The sequence below is a fragment of the Triticum urartu genome, chromosome 4A (genome assembly GCF_056163025.1).
Source record: "Triticum urartu cultivar PI428250 chromosome 4A, HENAU_Tu73, whole genome shotgun sequence".
Lineage (NCBI taxonomy): Eukaryota > Viridiplantae > Streptophyta > Magnoliopsida > Poales > Poaceae > Triticum > Triticum urartu.
The window spans coordinates 552,883,875-552,901,706 of record NC_141876.1 but is presented as its reverse complement, the minus strand read 5'-3'; the positions used below and the strand labels follow the sequence as shown (position 1 = coordinate 552,901,706).

General features: G+C 47.2%; 2 protein-coding genes across 3 annotated transcripts; one reads left to right on the top strand and one right to left on the bottom strand.

Moving 5' to 3' along the window:
• Positions 1 to 741: 741 nt before the first annotated feature.
• Positions 742 to 11,254, top strand: LOC125552711 (uncharacterized). 2 transcript variants are annotated; one of them, XM_048716384.2, is made up of 6 exons: positions 742 to 988; positions 1,491 to 1,580; positions 1,748 to 2,084; positions 3,305 to 8,088; positions 8,239 to 9,726; positions 9,852 to 11,254. In XM_048716384.2, exons 3-6 carry the CDS (start codon positions 1,979 to 1,981, stop codon positions 10,971 to 10,973), a joined length of 7,500 nt encoding a protein of 2,499 aa, XP_048572341.2. In that variant the 5' UTR covers positions 742 to 988; positions 1,491 to 1,580; positions 1,748 to 1,978; the 3' UTR covers positions 10,974 to 11,254. The 2 variants fall into 2 exon arrangements, with proteins under 2 accessions (XP_048572341.2, XP_087374996.1); XM_087518870.1 differs by lacking the exon at positions 742 to 988 and adding an exon at positions 1,003 to 1,303.
• A 286-nt stretch (positions 11,255 to 11,540) lies between these two features.
• LOC125552712 (sulfate transporter 3.1) lies at positions 11,541 to 16,870 on the bottom strand. The gene is made up of 9 exons (XM_048716385.2): positions 16,386 to 16,870; positions 16,079 to 16,286; positions 15,607 to 15,778; positions 14,933 to 14,998; positions 13,100 to 13,213; positions 12,901 to 13,017; positions 12,112 to 12,802; positions 11,947 to 12,023; positions 11,541 to 11,871 (listed from the first exon to the last, which is right to left on the bottom strand). Exons 1-9 carry the CDS (start codon positions 16,729 to 16,731, stop codon positions 11,686 to 11,688), a joined length of 1,977 nt encoding a protein of 658 aa, XP_048572342.2. The 5' UTR covers positions 16,732 to 16,870; the 3' UTR covers positions 11,541 to 11,685.
• Between the last annotated feature and the right edge of the window lie 962 nt (positions 16,871 to 17,832).

Below are 17,832 nucleotides of genomic sequence, written 5' to 3'. Positions count from 1 at the left end.
AGACTGCTTGATCTGCACGGAGGATTTCTTTTTTTCTTTTTTTCTTTTCTACTGCCAGCCAATTTCACATCAGCAGCACCAAACGAACAAGGAGATGAAGACACACGCAGAGGGAGGGAGCGAGGAACAACAGATCACCGGACCACATGGAGATGCTAGACGAGCACCACGAGACCGATCATAGCATAGGGAAATGCCAAATGAACATTTTTCTATGTGCCACTTTCGCGAGGGCAAGTGCGCGTGTCACATGGGCACGAGCATGGGGATCGTTCAGATCAACCGAACCTCATCATTTCGTTTCCCCTCGGGTCTCTCTCTCTCTCTTCCCTGGATTAATCCCAGGTTAAGTCAGTCAGTCGAGCCGAGCGTGCCTTCTGCAGCAGCAGCGGTAGAAAACATGTCTTGGGCTTCTCTAGAAGACGCAGCCAGGAAGCAGCAGCGGCAGAAAACAACGCATGTGAGCTGCAGAGGCTTGCGCAGGAAAGAAAGACACCGCGGTCAAACGGGTGGGTAAATGCAGAGTATATTTAACTCGTCCATTAAACCCGGCGTCAGTTTTCTTCTGTCCTGGATATACCATTTCAACTTCTCTAACCCCCGGATTTATTGGCACCGTAATTTACTTTTCAGAAAGCACCGCCACTCGATTGGGTTTAATTGCCTTCAAGGACCGCTTTCATTGCCACACTAACTACCGGTAAATCAATCGCACATCTCAAATCACAACCCCAGGAAAAACGAAAAACTCCGCTATACTGCCACAGTGTGCTTCCCCCGCTGTGCCGCGCCCGCTTGCGCTTGGCCTCGACCGGCCCTCCGCTTTTCCTTTGCGCTTTACGCAGCCTTCACACTTCAAGGGCACTGGTGCTGGTGGTGACTGGTGAGTGGCGTGCTGACCAGAGGCAATGGGGGCGAGACCGTGAGGTGAGATGGGATCTTGATTCTTGCCTGCCTTGTCGCCACCAGCCAGCCAGGCTCCACTGCGGTACGCCACTGCGCTTCCCTCCCTCCCTCCTCCGCTCCGAGATTGGATCTTTACCTACAACCCGTGCTTCTCCGTCTTCTCCTCTTGATCTGTTCTCCGGTTCAGCTTTTTCCGGCGCATTCTGGTCTTTGTTGGTTGCCATCTGCCTCCCAGTTGGTGTTCTGCTGCTTCATTGGGTTAGTGGGATGGGGAAGAACAGTGGGTGCTGAATCGTGTGGTCTCTTACTCTGGTTGGGTGGGGCACCGTCGCTTGATTCGCTCTGGTATTTCTTGCCAAGGGGGCTCTGATGTAGCATTGCCCTCCAAGTTTTAGGGGTGTGTGAATGTTTATCTTCTTTTATTTGTTTTCTCTCTCCTGATTTTACCATGTTCCATAGCATTGGACCCTTTTTCCCAGTATTTTCATAGCTACATGTGTTAATCATCCCTGCAGTTTCATTTCTTGCAGTTTAGTTTTTTCATCTCTTTACTGAACACTGTTTCTTTTCTGGGCGCAATGCAGTGGGATTGTTAACCTGTCTTTGTATGCTCCGAAACTGGTTCAAGAATTCATCCATTCTGCTGCGTTTATCAGGAAATCTGTGGATGGGAGGTGAGTGTTTCTACTGACTAGTACCAATCTTGACCCCTAGTTTCCAGCTTACATTGTGCTGTTTTTTCCCTTTCGTAGATTCCATTCACGCAGTTCCTGGAAAAAGGAAACTGTAAAAATCCTAATTTTAACTACTGATCGATCTACACTTCTGCACTCTACTATAGGTAAACTGCTTACAAATTGGGAGATTCTGCCTGCTCTTCGGGCTCCTCGCTCTTCGCTTTGCCCGGAAGCATGATATACTCCAAGGCTACTTGAATGCGTATTCCGAAGCATCAGAGCCATCTTCTGTCCCCACGCATGATATTATACCGCAGGGTTGCTCAATCCTGAGCACTGAAGAAGTTGAGAAATATCGTGCCATCTGTGGTGGTTTACCTTACTCCTCTCTGACAATGGCGACATTAGTCCGTCATGACTCGAATAATACACGGTACTCATGGCTGTGGGTTAGCCATATCAGCCCTAAGAACTCCAAGTGGCTTCAGGAGAATCTTACTGGTATGCATTTTTCCCCATGATTCGTTATTGTTTATGCTGTCTTGTTAATTTAGTGTGGAGTATATGTGTTAGTATCGAAACTTGTACATATGAGCAAACACAGTTTTATTGAGCTTTGCATTATGCTTTATAACCAACCACTTAAATATAAATGTGCATGCAATGCAAGACATTTTTTTGTATATGCGTTTTCTTGTCTGCCAGATATTCCAAATCTTGGTTTTGCTGGATATCTGTGTTTGGTGTGTTGGAATATTCTGATCTCAATAATCTGTAGAATCTACCGTATATTGTTTGTAAATTTGCCTGTTCAATTCCTACTAACGGGTGTGTGCCACAAATAAATCAAATTGACATAACTTTTTGATGTAGATTTACAAAGCCGGCTAAGTGCCTTTGTTTCATGATCATTTAGTCTGTAAATTTTGTTCATGACCACTTTGGACCATCTTCTCAAGTTCTTAGTGCCAGACTGATATAATCTCATATCTGGCAATCGGAAGTTTATCAATACAAAATAGGCATTTTTTCTGTCTTTAATGAGGTAGAAAGGTGACAGCAAAAGACAGGGCTATCGCCTTTCGGAGCTAACAAAACTTTGATCCTTCAACTTGAAGTAATTTCTGAAGTCAACAAAGAGGCTGAGCTGACACTAACTTGAATTTTTGTTTGCAAATTGCAATAGCACATTGTAATTCACAAACTAAATGATGTTGCTTGTAATGTGATTATGCAACACTACATAGACCTGCCATATCTATTTTTAATAATAGCATAAGCACGTGACTACTTCAGTTCACCTCATTGTCATGATTCTCTACATGCTTAATTTGCTATTGTTTGCTTTTTGAACTGAAATGCTATTTTATGATTTAGGAGCAGTATTACCAAAACCTGGTCTATAAAAGAAACAGTATTACCAAAATATTTATGTTACAATAGGCTTAATATGTTGTTTGGTTAGTTTTTCGGGAGTTCAGTATGTATATGTATATAATAAGATATTTGTTTGGTTCCTTTGCATTTTCTTGTATTAAACATGTTTTTTACTTCCTGGGAGTAATATTTTATTTCTGACCTACATTCATCTCTCACCATTCTGTATTTACTTTGTTGATACATCATGTAGAATCTAATTACATTGTTGAAAGCAGAATTAACAAAAATAAACTAGTAGTATTGAATGGCATGTGGCTAATTGAATTTCTTTTTGTGAACAGACATGGATATGATGGTCAAGGCGATGATAAAACTTATCAATGAAGATGCTGATTCTTTTGCAAGGAGAGCAGAAATGTACTATAAAAAACGCCCTGAGCTCATGAAACATGTGGAAGAGTTTTACAGAGCATACCGTGCCTTAGCAGAAAGGTACGATCAAGCAACTGGTGCACTCCGGCAGGCCCATCGGACAATTTCAGAAGAGTTTCCAAATCAGATGCCATCAATGTCTGAGGACTCGCCCTCCTCAAGCCAAGAAGGGGAGCCACGTACACCAGAAATGCTGACACCCTTGCGTGCACCTTTTGAACCTGATGATCTGCACAGGGATGCACTTGGTGTTTCACCACCGCTATTTACTGTCAAGAGGAATGGTACACACCCTGATGAAATAGGTTCTTTATCAAGTCGCAAAGGTCTCAAGCAGTTCACTGATTTGTTTGAAAGCTGTGATAGTGCCCATCGTGTCAATTTCGCTGATGGGAAAGTAAGAAAAGGCCTCAGTTTTGAAAGCCCAGATGCTAAAGGGAAACAAGATGCAAGTGATGACATCATGAATTTGCAAAATGAAATTTCCAAATTATTAGCAGAGAGCCAAAGTCTGAAGCAACAAGTTTCATCTGAGTCTCAGCGGGCAGACAATTCTGAGAATGAATGCCAAAGCCTTAAGGACATCATCTCATGTTTGATTTCTGAGAAAGACAAAGCCCTTGTGCAGTACAGCGAATCCACCAAAAGATTGTCTGCTTTAGAGACTGAGCTCTCTAAGGCACACAACGAACTCAAGAAACTCTCTGATCATATGGACAGGGAAGTTCAGAATCTAAACAGTGCCGTATCATGTAACAACACAATGCAATCCGAGCTTGAAACTCTGGGCCAGAAGATCATGATGCAGCAGCAAGAACTTGCACAAAATAGAAAAGATCTGGTGGATTCAAAGAGTAAATTCGAGAGTGAGATCCACTCCCTGAGGAGCACTGTCTCACAAATAAATACTGAGAAAGATGTGGCTCTACTACAACATCAGCAGTGTATTGAGGAGGTTTCTGATCTGGAATCCAAGCTCTTGAAGTCACAATCAGAGCAGGAGAAGATTGAACTGAAGGTACAATTGCTGGTGCAAGAACTTGAACATAAGAGAGAAGAGGCTGGTGCCATACATACTCGGCTGCAGGATGAACACTTCAATTACATGCAAAAGGAAGCAGCTCTTCTTGCAATGGAAGACCTGCATTCCCAGTCTCAGGAAGAGGTTAAAAGGCTGGCACAAGATCTTGAATACTCCAACAAGAAATTGAGTGATTTGGAAGCTCAACTTCTGTTTGCACAATCAGAAACGGAGAAGATTGCAAGTAAAGCCCAGATACTGGAGCAAGAACTTGTATGCAAGACCGAGGAAGTCAGTATCCTTCAAAGTAGTTTGCACAAGGAAGGGAAGAAGTGCATGCTTGCTGAAACAACTCTTCTCAGAGTGGAGAACCTACATCTGCAGTCCCAGGAAGAAGCCAAGACACTAGCACAAAATCTTGAAACTTTAAGCGAGAAGCTTAGTGAGGCTGAAAATGATAGGTTGAATCTGCAGAACATTTCACGAGAACTCAAGAACACCATTTTGGAGATGGATTCTGAGAAAAATGCAATGCTACTTCAACAGCAGCAGTCCTTAGAGAGACTTTCTTATTTAGAAGCACATCTTTTCGATGTACAGTCAGATCTGGATAAAAATAAGGAGAAAGTCCATTTGCTGGAACAAGAACTGAAACACCACAAAGAAGTGGTGGATGGCCTTCACAATAATTTGGAGGAGGAAGGCCATAAACGGATGCATGCCGAAGCAGAACTTAGGGTGGTGGCAAACCTGCATTCTGAATCTCAGGAAGAAGTGGGTAAGCTTGTTATGGATCTTCAAAAGTTAAACGATGAGTTAAGTGAAGTGCAGGGCAGCAATCTGATTGTGGAGGACTTATTGTGTGAACTTATGAACACCATCTCTGTTTTGAATACCGAGAAAGATGCAGCACTTCTTCAACTGCAGCTGTCCTTAGAAAGAGTAACCGATCTGAAGTCAGAAGTCTCGGAGACACAGTTGGAGGCAGAGAAAACTGAGGAGAAGTTGCAGGTACTGGAGCAAGAATTTGCTCAGAAGAATGTCATGGTGGATTTTCTGCAGTCAAGTCTGCAAGATGAGGGCAAGAAACGTGTGGAAGCTGAGACATTGCTCATGTCAAAAGAGAATCAATACTTCCAATCACAGGACGAAGTAAATAGATTGGCCCTGGAGAATGAGGCACTGAACAGAAAGTTGAATGAGATGGAGAACCTGTCTTTCGAGCTTAAGAACACCATCTTGCTGCTGAATTCCGAGAAAGACGCAACTCTTCTTCAGCACAAGCAGTCCTTGGTAAAAATATCTGATCTGGAATCTAAGTTTTCAGTGGTGCAGGTTGAACTAGAGAATGCTGAACAAAAAGTGCAAATGCTTGATAAAGAACTTGAGCAGAAGAAAGAAGAGTTTGATAGCTTGCAGACTAGTCTGAAAGATGAAGCCCAAAAGAATGCTGAGGGTGAAACAGCTCTTCTCACGATAACTAATCTATATTCTAGTTCTCAAGAAGAAGTGAACAGGTTAGCACTTGAGATTAACAAGCTGAACAGAAAGTTGAATGAAGTGGAAAACGTGTCTTCCGAGCTCAAGAACACCATCTTGCTGCTGAATACCGAAAAGGACACAGCTCTTCTTCAGCACAAGCAGTCCTTGGTGAGAGTATCTGATCTGGAATCTCAACTCTCTGAAATGCAGGCTGAACTAGAGAATTCTGAACAAAAAGTGCAAATGCTTGATGACGAACTCGAGCAGAAGAAAGAAGAGGTCGATAGCTTGCAGACTAGTCTGAAAGATGAAGCCCGAAAGCATGCTGAGGGTGAAGCAGCTCTTCTCACAATGAATAATCTATATTCTAATTCTCAGGAAGAAGTGAACAGGTTAGCCATTGAGATTAACAAGCTGAACAGAAAGTTGAATGAAGTGGAAAACGTGTCTTTGGAGCTCAAGAACACCATCTTGCTGCTGAATACCGAAAAGGACACAACTCTTCTTCAGCACAACCAGTCCTTGGTGAGAGTATCTGATCTGGAATCTAAACTCTCTCAAGTGCAGGCTGAACTAGAGAATGCTGAACAAAAAGGGCAAATGCTTGATAAAGAACTCAAGCAGAAGAGAGAAGAGGTGGATACCTTGCAGACTAGTCTGAAAAATGAAGCCCGAAAGAATGCCGAGGGTGAAGCAGCTCTTCTCACAATAACTAATCTATATTCTAATTCTCAGGAAGAAGTGAACAGGTTAGCCCTTGAGATTAACAAGCTGAACAGAAAGTTGAATGAAGTGGAAAACGTGTCTTCCGAGCTCAAGAACACCATCTTGCTGCTGAATACTGAAAAGGACACAGCTCTTCTTCAGCACAAGCAGTCCTTGGTGAGAGTATCTGATCTGGAATCTAAACTCTCTCAAGTGCAGACTGAACTAGAGAATACTGAACAAAAAGGGCAAATGCTTGATAAAGAACTCAAGCAGAAGAGAGAAGAGGTGGATACCTTGCAGACTAGTCTGAAAAATGAAGCCCGAAAGAATGCCGAGGGTGAAGCAGCTCTTCTCACAATAACTAATCTATATTCTAATTCTCAGGAAGAAGTGAACAGGTTAGCCCTTGAGATTAACAAGCTGAACAGAAAGTTGAATGAAGTGGAAAACATGTCTTCGGAGCTTAAGAACACCATTTTGCTGCTGAATACCGAAAAGGAAGCAGCTCTTCTTCAGCACAAGCAGTCCTTGGCGAGAGTATCTGATGTAGAATCTGAACTCTCTGAAGTGCAGGCTGAACTAGAGAATTCTGAACAAAAAGGGCAAATGCTTGATAAAGAACTCAAACAGAAGAGAGAAGAGGTGGATACCTTGCAGACTAAGCTGAAAGATGAAGCACATAAGCACATTGAAGCTGAAGCATCTCTTCTTATGATGACAAATATGCATTCTCAGTCTCAGGAAGAAGTCAGTGGGTTGGTTTTGAAGATCGAGAGGCTGAATGATAAATTGAATGAGATGGAGAGCAGTAAGTTGGACCTTGAGAGCATGATATCCAAGCATGCAGAGGACAACCGTATCCTTGGTGAACAAAATCTTTCTTCTGAATTAACTATCAGTGGCCTTCACGATGAACTGGACATGTTGAAGGAAATGAAAGTGAATCTAGAGAATGAAGTGGGGCTCCACATTGGTGACAGGGAGGTACTTCAAAGTCAACTGATCCATCAGAAGAAAGAGACAGAAATTCTGGAGAAGCAGTACTGTTCACTGGAACATGAGATGGAGGCAGTAAACAGAAGTGCAGCCGCACTCCAGCAGTTACTCGAGGAAAAAACATGTGAGGCGGAGAAGCTGTCAGACGAGTGTTTGATGTTGAAGAAATCATTTTCAAATGCAATTGTTGAAACTGAAGCCCTGAAGGAGATCATAAAAGAACTGGAAGCTTCACAAAGCTCTCTGAAATATGATGTTTGCTTGCATAGTTCTGAGAAGGATGCTCTGGCACGGGAACTACATATCCTCAATAAAAAATATGCTGATATTTCGGAGCAAAAGTCCATGTTGGAGATTTCATTCTCTAATGTGAATTCTGAGATAGGAGAACTGAGAATGAAGTTAAAAGATTCAGAAGAACTGTCCCGGTCTTATCTTGCCAATAACTCTGCTCTTCTTGCTGAAAAGGACAATATTCTGGTCCAGGTATTACTATAATTGTGCCTTCACTCTTAACTATCTGATTAAATATTCATCCGTCTTAAGTTCCCTTGTTAGTACAAATTATACTCTTCTTGTTCATAGTCTTCTTGAACAGTCCCGTTCCTATCTGATCCAAATCTTATTTCCTGTCAGCTGGAGAGCGCTACACTGGCTATGAAATCTCTGGAGGATGAGCATGCTGATCTGGGAGGCAAGAACTCATCCTTGTTAGCAGAGAAAGACCTCTTATATAGTCAACTTGAGAATCTACAAGATCAGGTGGAAATTAGAAATGAACAGCATGAAGCTTTGCTCAGGTTGCACCAAATACAGATAAATGACTTTGAAGCGACAGTTTCTTCCCTGCAAGAGAAAATCTGTCATATGGGCGAGGTGCTTGATCAAGAGCTACAAGAATGTACAGATGCTTCTATCAGTGCATTGATCTTGAATAGTAGTTTGGCTGATGTTAAAGACAAAAACTTTGCTCTTTTTGATGAATGCCAGAAGTTCATAAAGGCTGCTCATTCTGCAGAGGTAGTAATATCACGGCTCAAGGAGGAAGCCAAAAATGAAGAAGAGGAGAGGAAAGTATTGCTGAAACACAATAAGGAACTAAGGGAGGGAATCTCACAGCAAATAAAGATCCTCAATGTCTGCAAGGACTTAGGACGTCCTGGTGTGATTCATGATGAAATTATGCTGCAGACTTTGTCTCGTGAAACTTGCAACCATGTAAAGCATAAAGAGGAGAGTGAACATAGAAATGTCTTCATGGAGGCTGAGCTATCTGTTCTTGGAACAATTCTTACAGAAATAGTCATTGACTTCAGAGATCTGCACTTGCAGAAGTGTGAACTTGAGAAAGAAGTGGAGGCAGGTGCAGCAGAATTGCTTTTTACGCGGAATGAAAATCACAAGCTTATTGAGCTGAATGAACAGATGGGGCAAAGGTTGCAGCAAGGTAGTGAAAAGGAGGAGACGTTGAGCATTGAACTCACCAATGGCATGACACGGTTAATGCAGAAGGATGATGAGCTACACAAGGCAGATGAGAAGAACCAATTCTTGCAGGAGACAAACCAGGAATTGTGGAGAGTTCTCAGGGATCTTGAGGCTTCTGCTGAAGATGTAAAAGGTGAATTTGAGGAGAAAATCGCAGCGCTAACTGAACAAGGTGCTGTTAGGGATAATGATTATCTTCTTCTTTGCGAAGCTAACGTGGCGTTGCAAGGAGATGTTGACACTCGTAAGCAGAAGGAAGAGAGTTTGGTGTCTACACTTGAGATGGTGACAAAAGAGAATGAGCAACATGAAAGGGAAATTGTTTCACTCCTGAGTGATATGATAACTTGTTCGGTGAATGTCATGATCTATGAGGAACATCTACTTGAGCTGATGATGGAATGCGAGGCTCTTGAGATCAGAATGATCACTGAAAAGGGAATGCTAATGAAAGAAATCTCCTCAAGGGATGCTTATGTTGATGAGCTGCACAGAAGGATTGCCGCCATGGGAGCAGAAACTGCAGAACTGAAGGCAGAGATGGGCAGATATCTGCCACTTTTAGCATCTCTGTCGGATCAGATAAGCATGCTGGAAGAAGGCACCCATTTACTTTCAGATAAAGAAGGCAATTTGGTAAGCTACTCCATCCTATGAAACTGGAGCATTTTCCATTCTCCACGGATATGCAATATGCTGTGTTTACTATAAAAGTTCTCCATAGTTCTACCTTTCACTTATCTTATATTTGGCTTATGCAGGAGCTTGTACAAGATGACAGACGTGGTTCAGAGTTCCTAGACATGCCATCAGGAGTTTTAAAGTTGGACAGCTTAATTGCAAGAGTTGAAGCACTCCGGGTTGTGATATTAGATGTCAAGGACAGCCAAAATAAGGAGTTTACTGAATTCGCTGCTAAATTGGAGTCGGCGAATATAGAAATTCAAGATCTTAAATCAAGAAAAGGTTCATGCATTAGGCACAAGGAACAATACATGGAGGATGATAGGCAGAAATATGACGCCGATAACTCCAAAGGGAAGCAAGCACAGATCATGAAAGATATCGAACTTGACCAGGTATCTACTTGCCCGCCATATGGCTCTGGAGCCGCTGTCTACCCTCTTGGTGGCGATGCAAATGCAGAGCTTGATGATGAGATGCTCCAGCTGTGGGAGACTGCTGAGAAGGATTGCAAGAATGGAACAGCCAAATCCTCATCATCTGAACATGACATACAAGAGGTGGAGGAGGTGAAGAGTCAGTACACTTCCTTTGAGATAGCAAGAGGAAGAGACCTAGGGATCAACAGGCTCGAGATATCGACAGCAACCCTGGAACCTCAGCAATTATGGACCAAAAATGTCCTTGAGAAGCTCGCCACCGATGCTCAGGGGCTGCTAATCATCCAGGCAAGCATCGAGGAAGTGAAGCAGAAAATCGAGGGAACTTCCAAGGGCAAATCTCCCATGAGCTCGGAGTACAGCAGCATTAGGGCTCAGCTGCAGGAGATCGAGGGCTCTGTCTTGGAACAGATAGGTTTCAACAGCAGTTTGACGAAGAAGGCCGAGAATTATCCTGCATTCGAGGTGAACGCCGACCTAGAGGGCTATTCCAGCAGAAGGAAGATCTCCGAGCAGGTGCAGAAAGGGTCGGAGAAGGTCGCGAGGCTGGACCTCGAGCTCCAGAAAATACAGTACGTGCTGCTGAAGCTCGAGGAGGAGCACGAGTTCAAGAGGGTCAAGGTCTCCGAGAAGCGTTCGCGGCTGCTCTTGAGGGACTACGTGTACGCAAAGAAGGACAAGAACGACGCCGGCCAGAAGAAGAAGAGTAGGGTGCCCTTCTGCGGCTGCGTGCGCCCCAAAACAATGACCGAGCCTTAACCGTTTCGTTCTGTAGGCGGCCCAACAGGCTCGTGCTCCTTCTGATTTGGAGCTGCAGCAAGTGATGTCTTTAGTATCTCTTCTGTAATGGGTTGCATGATAATGTTAACAAGGAGCTCATGCATTCAGAGTTTTGTCCTTGTTCAGAAATGTCCTCTAGTTTAACTAGTTAATCCTACTGATACCGTTATGAATCGAAGCATTTTGTAATTCCGTTGCCCTTCGCTGGTTCTATATGTCTGCAATGACGATATATGAGAATGCTTCTTTCAGGGATATAATTTTCACTCCCCTTTTACAACACATAGATCCACTCATCTTTCATGTTGGAATTTGGTAGTCAATACTGATTCTCTGATCTGTTCTTATGTTGGAATCTGTGGATCTGCAAGTGTTAACTTTTCTGTTCTTATGTGTCTGTCCTCTGCAAGTGTATTTCTGATCTGTGCCCTGATTTTTTGTTGAATGTCTGTTAATTAGGGTAGCAGTAAATTTGGGAAGGTTAGTCTCGTGCTATATCATTTGTTCACATTACCGACTAGTATATTGCATTTGCACAAGCTTGGCTTTTGCTTCAACACCAACAAAAACGGTGATATTCATTTCATGCGGATTTCATCCACAACGTAGGAGTACAATAGCTCGAGATGCTTATACCGATCTCGGCTCGCATTGCCTGTTAACAACTCAACTCAGGTCAGGTCAGGCCCAATCAGACCATGTTCTCATGCGAGGCACCGTCCACCACCATGCCCGGCTTGTGGGAGTGCAGCACGAAGTCGCACTCCGCCACGGCCTCGCCCACCGTCGGGAAGATCCACTCGTGGCCGATGAGCTCCAGCACCTTGGAGCTGTCCAGCTTCTTCATGATCTCGCTCCCCGGGTTCGCCAGCACGATCTGAAACCAAGGAGAAATCAGCCATGGCTCATGACAGAAGAAGAAAGATGACAGTTTGTGTTGCTCTGTTCTTACCTGAATCCCCCTCCTGTCCAGGGTCTTCTTGAGCTCGTCCAGCATGCTCGTCCCGCTGGTGTCGATGCTGCCCACAGCTGCGTGCAGAAAGAACAAGTTTCAGAGATGCTCTGTTCGAGATGTTCAGATGTAGGCATTGTTTCAGAACAAGTTGCTGTAACTTACCACCCATGTCGAGGACGACGTACTGCACGCCGGTCTCGCCCTTGGCGCTGGTGCGTTCATCGTCCTCGTCGATCCACCGGGTGAACCTCTCGCGCAGGTAGCCGGAGTTGGCGAAGTAGATGGGCGAGTCCACGCGCAGCACGAGCACGCCGGGCACCGCCCGCGCCGTCGTGTACTGGTCCATCCTCCGGTAGACGTTGGTGTCCGGCACGTTGCCGAGCACGGTCGTCCTCGGCCGGGCCACGAAGAGCAGCACCCGGAGCACGGAGATGGCCACGGCGACCACCAGCCCCATCTCGACGCTGCCGAAGACGACGCCGAGGTAGGCCCCCGCGCAGACGCAGAAGTCCACCTTGTCGACGTGCCAGAGGTGCACGGCGGCCGGGAAGTCGATGAGCCCCAGCATCGCCGACATGATGATCGCCGACAGCACCACCAGCGGCGTGTAGTGGAAGAGCGGCGTGAGGAAGAGGAGCGTCACCATCACCGCCAGCGACATGACCACGTTGGACATGGCCGTCTTGCACCCGGCGTTGTAGTTCACGGCGGACCGGGAGAAGGGCCCCGTGGTGAGGTAGCAGGAGGTGAAGGACCCCAGGATGTTCATCGTCCCGATGGCGATCATCTCCTTGTTGCCGTCGATGTGGTAGTTCTTGAACATGGCGAAGCTCCGGCCGACGGCGATCCCTTCCTGCGCATGTGCACATACCCCAGCCGGCAGGTGTGAAATATTCGATCTTTCACCGGTGTAATTTACTTGGGCGAAGCAGATGAGTGTGTTGGGCTTACGGCGAGGGCGATGACGCCGGTGATGAGGCCGGTCTTGAGGGCGAGCATCATGTACGGCGGCGTGAACTGGAGGTTTGTGACGGAGATTGGGTTCAGGCCTTTCTTCAGATTACCGATCTAGAGTGTTCCAAAATGGCGTCAGTCATTCAGTCGACATAACATGGAAGCTAATGCTGTGGTGAATGTATGGGTTGCTCACAATTTGAACGCCATGGTTTTCAGCATGGGTGAAGTAGACCAGGAGGCTCCCAAGGATGACCGACGTCAATGGCGCGGCGGCGGATACCCAGAAGAACCTAGGCTGCCTCTTGCTCTGACCAAATTAAACATAAGATTAGTTTCATGAAACATTAATAATCTTTAGAGTGATATTAACTTTAAGTGGTTTCAGAGCAGCAAGAATTGGTCTGTTAGGTAATTATAATTCTTGGTTCAACTTGGACCAAGACCTCAAAGTTCAGACCAAGGAAGCAGTTCTGAAACAGTATTCATCATACATAAATATTCAGAGTCTTGTAGCATCAGAATTCAGAACAGAACTGGGCATATCATATGGCCGGTTGCGCGTTGAAACATGACGAACACACTGGAATAATCAGCCAATGAACATACTCAAGAACAATCCATTTTTGATCGGGACATATACTAAAATTCAGTGGCTACACTACCACACGTGATATTCTTCTCCCAAGAACAAGCTACCTCAGGCATCTCATTTCAGATTAGTTAAATAATCGTCACACCATAATGCAGCGGTTAGTGGAGCTTGGCCTTTAGCAATAATTCCGCAGGTCGGCTCTTTCCCGCGCCCATGATGTCCGGTCCGATGCATGCACCTCGCCATCAGCGTGACACCGATGCGAAAACAAGCTAGCACTCAGAGCATGCAGGTCAAGCGCTGTCCCGCTGCTGACAGAAAATGACACGACGCAATCGACGCGCTGTCTGGCTCGAAATTATATGCTCCTCGGTCACTACCAACATGTTGAAAAGACGAGAGGTTTCTCCCTTTCAGACGCAAAAAGGAAGGAGCCCCCCAAGTCAGGCACATATACTGGTACTAGAGAGAGCAGAGATCAAATTTGGTTTGTGTAAAGGCGCGTGCATGCTAATTTTTGCATGGTGTTCAGAGACAGACGAGGAGGAAGATGACAGCGGAGGTATGGAGCGAGATCAGATCGTCAGAGATGAGAGGCATCAGGCATGTGCTGCGTGCAGGTGCAGGCTATGTGTCCAAAGGCGCCCAATGGATGGATTCTCTTGTCCCACTCCAACCTCGATCGCCAATGAACTCACGAGCGGGCGTCCTCATGTGGAGTAGGCGCTACCCCGCCTCGCCTACCTCATCTGCAGAAAGCTCACGGCACAAAATTGTCTTTCCTGCAGCTCTCGAGCTCGACCAGACCTGTGACTGACTGACTGACGCGGCTAAACACTGGGTCTAGCACTAGCTAGCCATATGCACCCATGGACTAGAGAGCAGAGAGAGCATGGCTTTTGGATTACGAGACGCGCGCAAATGGGGTTAGCCTCCCGTGCACAGGCCATTACCTCCAAAACATCGTGTCACGGATGGACCGAGGCAGCGTCTGTGCCGTCGCGATCCTGGTACAGGGTGCGGTACTACGTCATGGACGATTATAACATGCTACTGGTAGTACAGTAATGGAGTTAGAGGTGCAAGAAAAGGCCCAATGATTGGGGACGATCCATGGATGGATGGATGGATGGGTCGATCGATCGATTCTCTGGTGGTCCTAGTTTATGCACCCCTTTTGGTGTCATTGGGCACGTCATTAGTTTACCAGAGGAGAGATTCTCGCGCCACTTACTACTACTGCTACACTAGCTATAGAGAGGCGAATCGGGATTTTGTCACGCACAAGTTAAGCATGAGGTGTTTAACTTGTGTAATTAAACAAGAAAAGGCAATCGAAAGCATGCGTAGTAATTAAAAAAAGGAAAGGTGATCAAAAGATCTGGGAAGTAAAGTGAGAGTAATTTAGTAGTGTTACTGGTAGACTTGACTTACGAAGAAGCGGGTGACGAGGAGGAAGAAGAGGAAGCCGCAGCCGAGCACCACGCTCTCCCATCGCCACTGCACACCAAAGCCATCCAACCAATTGAACCCGTCAGCAACATACACGGACTATTAACAGTGGAGTAGCTAGCTAGTCACATGAAATGGTCGATCGGGTGCATGTCCCTCATATGTACGTATGTGACTGTGCCCAGCTAGCGAGCTGGACCAAGCTGCAGTGCAGACATGGACATAGGCAAGTGGAGCTCGCCGTCGTGTCGTGTTCCTGTCCTTCCCGGGCATGGCATGCACGTAATTAACCTTGCCGGTCTAGACATATATGGCTGCCTACCCCAGAGGCTTGTGCCCCCGGGAGCCCAGTCCCGAAGTGTCACGCGCATGCACCGGTGTCATCATGCCATCCGTCCGTTTTTCATGGAGTTCTTGGCGACTATATATCTACGGACAGGCATACGCACGGTGCTGCAAAAATCTACTAGTAGCCAGTAGCTTGATCACAATACGCAAGAAAAAGCACTGAAAGGTGCATGGCTACCATGGGCTCTTGGGAGTCCTAGGTACCTACTAGCTACTATGTATGTATGTATGTATGTATGTATGTATGTATGTATGGGTAACAAGATGCAAGTGTCAGTTAACAGATGATGAGTGATTAGATACTGGACCTGGTGTGTCTGGGAGAAGACGGAGCGCATGACGGAGACGAGGTCGGTGGAGGTGGTGAAGTGCTCCAGCCCCAGCATGCCCTTGAGCTGCTGCAGGCACACCACCGTCGCCGCGCCGCCCATGAACCCCACGATCGCCGCGTGCGACAGGAAGTCCACGATGAACCCCAGCCTGCACGTAGTCCCAGTAAGTCCGTGCTGCACGTAGCAGTTACACCTAAACCTCCACACCCATAGTACCAAGCTTGCTGCATCTAGAGCTACAACTAATCATACTCTAGAAGCTGATTAACTTTTGACAAGTTAGAAAGGTGCCACTGTGCTTTTGGACTCGTCCATTCTCACCAACTACGTAGGTATGTGGCTTGACCCACAAGAGAGAGCTTAGTAGGTGTGATTTCCCTAATCGTAATCAATGGTTTGATTAGTTAAATGGAGTGAGCACGAAGCTCATGCATGGTGTACGACGTGCCTGAGGATGCCGAGCGAGGCCTGGATGACGCCGGCGAAGAAGGTCGCCGTGAAGGCCAGGTGGAGGTAGAGCGCCGGGTTCTCCGTGGCCGACACCTCGGCGCCCAGCATGGAGGCGATGAGCAGCGACGCCACCGCCACCGTCCCCACCGCCAGGTCCTTGGAGCTCCCCATCATCGCGTACACCAGCGGCGGCACGAAGCTCGAGTCTGCAGTCCGTCACATACTCATACAGTGAGCCACAGAGGCACGAAGGCTCATACAGTCGGCAATGGCAACATATATATGGCCATGTGTGACGCGCTTACAGAGGCCGAGGATGGGCGGCAGGTTGGCGAGCTTGGCGTAGCTGATGCCCTGCGGGATGGCGAGGCTGGCAATGGTGATGCCGGCGATGAGGTCCGACTTGAAGGTGCCGAGCCTGTATGCCGGCGCCCACTCGAGGAACGGGAAGAAGTAGCGGAGCGCGGCCGCCGCGCGCCGGCCGAAGCCCCGCTCCCGCACCACCGCGCGGAACGGGTCGTCCGGGAAGAAGGTCTCCTTGAGGTTGGCCCGGAACGTGTCCAGGAACGGCCGCGCCTCCGGCACCGGCACCCTCTGCGCCGCCCTGCCCCCGCCGTCCACGCTCTTCCCGGCCGCCGCGCTGCCGCCCATGGCCGCCGGCTGCACACGTGTGCGCTAGGCCGCTCGCTCCCTCGCTCGCTCTCTCTAACTGTGTGTGCTGTGTTGGGAAATGGATTTCACCACTTGCGCTTGCGCTTGCTCTTGCTCTGGATGGTCTGCCCGTGCTGCGCTGGTGTATATATACAGCGGCCGGGGGTCGGATTTGGTGTCCGGTCCGGGCGGTGGGCTCGGTCGGGATTAGCGTTCCGGGCAAACCTCGGCGTGCGGTGCGATGCGACGGGCGCACGCGCCGCACGGGCCCCGCCTGACAGGGACCTACGTGCTCGCCTGACGTGGAGCGCGCGGTAGAGGAAGGAAGTGACGGGATCTGCAGGGAGCTTCAGTAGAGTATAGGGTTATTGTTGGCGTCTCGTACGTGCGGGTGGGCGCGGCTGTCGCCTCGTCTCGTCGGGCGATCTGCCGTGCGATCGGGCCGGTCGGCTCTGCCATTGATCCATCGGCATCGGCATCGGCGCGTACTGTACGCCGGGTTCGGCCGGGCTCGTTTGCTCGATCCGGCTGCTGACAAACACGTACGTAAGCGCATGTGCAAAACGTGTACTGTGTTTGCAATTTTCGTGTATGTGTGTGTGTATGTATACTGCCTACGGTGCGATCGTACGTGCAGGTATCGTTTCGGTATTGTAGGTTCCCTAGTTTCTGCATATCGAACGGTCTGATCTGGAAAGGTGGTTGGCGAAGCAGCATCTCGTGTGTTAGCTGGTGACGTGTGTGCACATGCGGACGGACGGCGTGCCAACTGTGCTTGCCAAAACAAGAACAAAAACATAGAGCAGATTCCACTGAGACAAGATATGCGATGATCACATCCATCGCATATACGCCTCAAAAATGGATGCAAAATCGCCACGGAGCTGGTAATCCTGCACGTGTTCGGTCCTACGTGTACTACCCACAGCAGTTACTTTTTTTCCCGCAAAAAAAAGTAGTACTATCCACAGCGGGAAATTAGCGAAAGTGTTAGTACCATGATTAAGCAGAATATCGTATCTCTCCCAGATGACATGAGCAAGTTACCGGCCGCCACGACGGTCGCCTGGGCAAATGTGGTTGCTTGTTTAATGATTTTTT